The sequence below is a fragment of the Sinocyclocheilus anshuiensis genome, unplaced genomic scaffold (assembly GCF_001515605.1).
Source record: "Sinocyclocheilus anshuiensis isolate Anshui unplaced genomic scaffold, SAMN03320099.WGS_v1.1 scaffold248, whole genome shotgun sequence".
NCBI lineage: Eukaryota > Metazoa > Chordata > Actinopteri > Cypriniformes > Cyprinidae > Sinocyclocheilus > Sinocyclocheilus anshuiensis.
In genome coordinates, this window is record NW_015555734.1 from 1,295,655 (window position 1) to 1,300,670 (window position 5,016).

At 40.9% G+C, this 5,016-nt stretch overlaps 1 protein-coding gene across 2 annotated transcripts in view; it reads left to right on the top strand.

Moving 5' to 3' along the window:
* The window catches only part of LOC107672975 (voltage-dependent calcium channel gamma-7 subunit-like), a 14,322-nt gene extending 9,994 nt beyond the window's left edge, over positions 1 to 4,328 (top strand). Inside the window, exons 6-7 of one of the 2 annotated variants that reach the window (XR_001632361.1) lie at positions 1,234 to 2,054; positions 4,306 to 4,328. Coding sequence is in view for 1 of the 2 variants with exons in the window: in XM_016466371.1 (XP_016321857.1) it covers positions 1,234 to 1,704 (471 nt within the window). In the remaining variant the exon portion in view is untranslated. Of the gene's footprint in view, positions 1 to 1,233; positions 2,146 to 4,305 lie in introns of those variants that run through there. The other variant, XM_016466371.1, reaches the window with a different exon arrangement.
* The last annotated feature ends 688 nt before the right edge of the window (positions 4,329 to 5,016 follow it).

Below are 5,016 nucleotides of genomic sequence, written 5' to 3' on the forward strand. Positions count from 1 at the left end.
TCAGCAGGATCCTTTTACTATTATGGTCGCCAAAGGAAACATTAGTTTGTCAGTGTGTGTGTGAGAGAGAATATTAGAGCAAGAGCGAAGAGGGATTGCTGTAAAATTCACGTCAAGTTTTTCTTCGTTTTAAGAAGAGTGTAGTCACGTAAACAGAACCAGAACAATATTTCCTGTGTGTGCTGATGTTATTTCCAACCTCTCACAAATGCTTTATTGATTTGCCACAAATACCCAAAGTAAATAAATGATTAAATACATACATACCTAAATAAATCTGCCATTTCTTTTGTTCATATAAAAAAACATATAACACCACAAATAAAACATATTTAAAAACAAATTATTAATCATTATAAATATCCCCACAGCTCTACTGATTTTATTAAGATCATCTAAGATCAACCAAAACAATTTCCCACAAATAAAGTTACTTCTCAATGGGAATTTTTATCTAATTTAATAGTCTTATTCAGCAAGGTTCTATTAAATTGATCAAAAGTAACAGTAAAGACTTTTACACAGTAACAAAAAAAAATTCAAGTAAATGCTGTTCTGTAAATGCTGAAAAAACTTTCCATACGTCAAAGAAACCTGAAAAATACATATCGCGGTTTCTGTATATCTATAACTGTTAATAACTGGGGGCAGTCGTGGCCTAATGGTTAGAGAGTCTGACTTGTAACCCAAAGGTCGCAGGTTTGAGTCTCAGTACCAGCAGGGATTGTAGGTGGGGGAAATGAATGTACAGCGCTCTCTTCCACCTTCAATACCATGACTGAGGTGAGACCCTTGAGCAAGGCACCAAACCCCCGGGCGCCACAGCAATATGGCTGCCCATTGCTCTGGGCTTGTGTTCACAGTGATATTGTGTGTGTGTGTTCACTACTCACTGCTGTACTGCTGTGTGTGCACTTGGATGGGTGAAATGCAGAGCACAAATTCCAAGTAAGGGACTCCATACTGGAGTAATGATGCTGAAGGAATAAATTACTATTTTACTGTATTTTTTGATCTTTTGATTTTTTGACCTTGGTGAGCTTAAGAGTCTTCCTTTAGAAACAAAAAAATCTTACCAATTTAATGCTGTGAGAGTTGTTTAGAAACACACAGATGTTGGTCTGACAAAATAACTGTAAAATTTGTCCCATATACTTGGAATGTGGCAATTATGACATCACATCGCTACGTTCTCTCTGTTAAACTTTCTCTCATTCTCTCACATTCTCTCAGGGTGCTGGTGTGATGTCAGTGTATCTCTTTATGAAGCGTTATGCAGAAGAGGAGATGTATCGGCCTCACCCGGCTCTCTACCGCCCCCGCCTTTCTGAGGGCAGCGACTACAGTGGCCAGTACCTGCAGCCAGAGACCTGGCCTCCCTCCCAGCGTGCTCGGAGCGCCTCTGAGATCTCCAGCGACATCTCCATCCAGCTCACGCAGAACCCCCAGCCCCCGCCGAAGATCAGAAGTCAGCAGAGCACATCATCTCCAGGAATCACCACTGCTTCCAGCCCCACCTCTGGAGCTGGATACCAGCTGCCATCCGCAGGTTCTGCAGCTCTATTCCCCCACAACCATCCCCTCCACCATGGGGCGCACGGGGGAGCTGCAGCATCCCAGACCCTGCCTCTGTCTACGGCACCCCCTGCAGTGCCGCCCCCACACTATCACACACATATGCGCATGAGCGCCTCACCATGCTAAACGCAGACAAAAGAGAAAGTTTATGGAGTGTATGTTTTTACTGAGATAATGCATAAACAATGAGAAACAGAAATGTGATGTAAGGCAAGATATAGTTTTTTATATGAGAAAAGGAAGTCAGAAAAAAATACTGTTTGTAAAGGCCTCTTTTTAAGACTGAATGTTGTGAAATTGTAGCATATTAAACTGCAATGGATAAAATGAGGGTTCATGCAGAACACTTGACAATCGCACACAACAGAACTGACAATTCATGTATTTAGACATACACATTAGAGCACATAAGAGACCTATTGCCTTCTATAGGTGATAGGGAAAAAATATATTTGAACATATATTATTGAGCTTAAGTTATTTCTCATCACGGAATCTGTGAATTGTTCGTTTTAGTGTTAATATTATCACTCAATGCTAAAGAGGGAATTACTTGTTAATGAACAAATTTAAAATGCTGAACATATTGTTTGTATTTAAAATAAGAGTGATTCATAAGAGATGAAGAGAGATTTTTTTTTTCCCAAAGAGTTGAGAAATATTGAATATTTGTTGTATAATTATTGTGTACTGTTGTGTTTTGGCTGTGATTTGGTTCACTGCCTTTCTGCAAAATGTTGACAAATTTAGTGGGGAAAAAACTAAATTAAAATAATTTAAATGTTCTTATTTTGTAGGACTCTTTTCTGAATGTATCATAAAATGTAGGTCCACAAAATTAACACTTGCCTGACAGCATATTTTAAATGGTCAGCGTTCACAGCGCCGTCTAGTGGTTAAGAGACCGTATTGAAACTGCATCTTAAGCGCTGTCCGTGGTTCTGAAATCGTTCAAGGCTGCTTGTCAGCGTAGTAGACCATGCGGCAAAAATAAAGTCAAATGTTCCATAATGTTTTATTGCAAAATAAACGTACGGTAACCATACAACATCATTGTGAATGAGTATAACAAATCACAGATACAAATAGATGTTGACCAGATTTAAACTGTTAGACTATGAAACTACATGCTTATTAAGACCCATTCACACCTGTAACGATAACCATAAAGATTGTTTTGAAAATCGTTCTAAAAAACGATTTTAACCACGATAATGACACAGAGGAACGATACAATTGGAAGCACTTTCAGAACGATTTTTCCCAGCTGATGAATGATGATAAAAACATTGGCAGCCAATCAGAATCCATCCTGCTTTAACGAGCTAGAGCTTTAAAAGCCAAGTAGATATAACTGCAGACCGGAGATCTCCAAAATGGGGCATGAACTCCAAAAGTGGGCAGAACCTCCGAAATGGGGCGGAGTCTCCTCGCGCAAAGACTTTCACCGTTGGCTCTGGCTTCAGCCAATTGTTATTGACTTACATTTCAAAATAAAACTTTATAAATTTAACATTGTTTCTAGTTAATCTAAAATAAGATATGCTATATAAATAAATATTCTCCGTGAGAGCAGAGCCCAAAGCTCGTGGCCAGTGGTGTTCGGACTGGAGTTTGAACCTCTGCTTCATGATATAAACGGGAATCACCCACGAGCTCCCCGCGAGCCGTCCCAGGGCAGCGCAGGGGAAAGACTTTACTCTATCGCTTTGTTTTAAGCAACGGGGGCGTCCCGGGGCTCGGAAATCGCAGGGTAGGAGGGGGTAGTGACGCTGGGTGTAACAAAAAAGGTGCCATTGTCCGGTGAGGTCCGGTTGGGGAGTTGCGGAACAGTCTCATATCTTATTAACTGTTTATCTCCTGAACTGCATCTTTCTTTACCAGGCTATTCAGCGCCAATCCCGCCGTGCAGTCAGTTTCACTGGTTAAGGTTAGGGTCAGGTGTGGGGTAGGTTTAGGGGTTAGCATTTTTTGTAGCATAGTGTAGGAAATCAACACTTTAATTGACACAACCAATAAAATCTTTAGAATCAGCTGTGGGGCGGAGTTTGCACTAAAGTGGGTTGGGGGAAAAAATTGCGCATGCGTGTCATGTGCCTGTCTGTCAATGGGAGGAAGCCACGCCCTATTTTGGAGCTCCCACCCGTTTTGGAGTTCTCGCCCCCATTTGGAGATCTCCAGGCTGCAGTTATACCCTTTAAAAACGCTAGAAGACAAAACTGCAGCACCGCTTATAATAAACAGAACTTTGACAGGCATTAGTGTATATGCTAATATATTTATGGTTATCTTTATAGTTATTTTTCTTGGTGTTTTTGTTGTGTGTTTGTAACTGTGTCCGTTGAATAGGGGTGTGAGCTGAAGTGTAAATTTAAGCATTACAGTATGCATTGATCAGCTGAAGTGTATAATTTCTACGCCACTAGCGGCAACAAACGGAATTGCAGAAATAATGATCGTTTTCAAACACATTTCCTGAACACACCCATTGTCTTTCATTGGTCGAACACACAGCCCCGCCCCAAAATTACGCTTTGGTTGAGCCAATGTAGCTGTGTCGGGCTGTTTGAAATAGAAATGTTTTATCCCACCACAAAGACAAAGAGTTAACATTTTCGGGAAATAAGGTACGAATTGCTTCCTCATAGTGGTCCCTGCACTCCAATGGAATAGTAATAGTAAATTACTAATAGTAAATTTCAACATAAAAAAAACACTTACTTAAAGGGGGTCATATGATGCGATTTCAATTTTTCCTTTCTCTTTGGAGTGTTACAAGCTCTTGGTGCATAAAGAAGCTGTTCTGACTCACAGACTGTAAGTAAATTTTTCATATTTAAAGAATTTGCCACTGACGATTCAAACGTGAGTTTTGAGCAGTGTAGAGTAGCGCTTGTTTGTCCTTTCTCTGGTCTCAAATGCAGACATGGCTTTACGTTTACGCGGCGCCATATGCAACGCAACGCGTAAAAAGACAGTATAAAGGCTGATTTATACTTCTGCGTCGGACCTACGCCGTAGGCTATGCGTCAGTTTTCATTTATACTTTATATAAGAAGGTGTAACATTCAAATATATTAAAGTGCACATAAACACACACAAAACTCAAGTACATTCGGCGGGAGGGGTTCTTGCAGACCAATCACAGCGCTTGCGGTCCGCGTAGAATTGACCACTGTTAGATTTTTGGAGAGGTGCACCTCAGGCTACGGCGTATGGGTGTGCGTCTTTGCGTAAGCTACGGCGTAGGTCCGACGCAGAAGTATAAATCAGCCTTCAGTCATTATAATCAGTAATTATGTCCCCACTGGATGCAACAAATGCCTCGTTTGTAATGGGTTTTACTGGTTTTGTCTCGCCGTGCCGGGAGACGGCATCACAGTCTGTTAAGGGGCGTAACATTTCCGTCACACACTTGAGGTATTCAGCCAATCACAA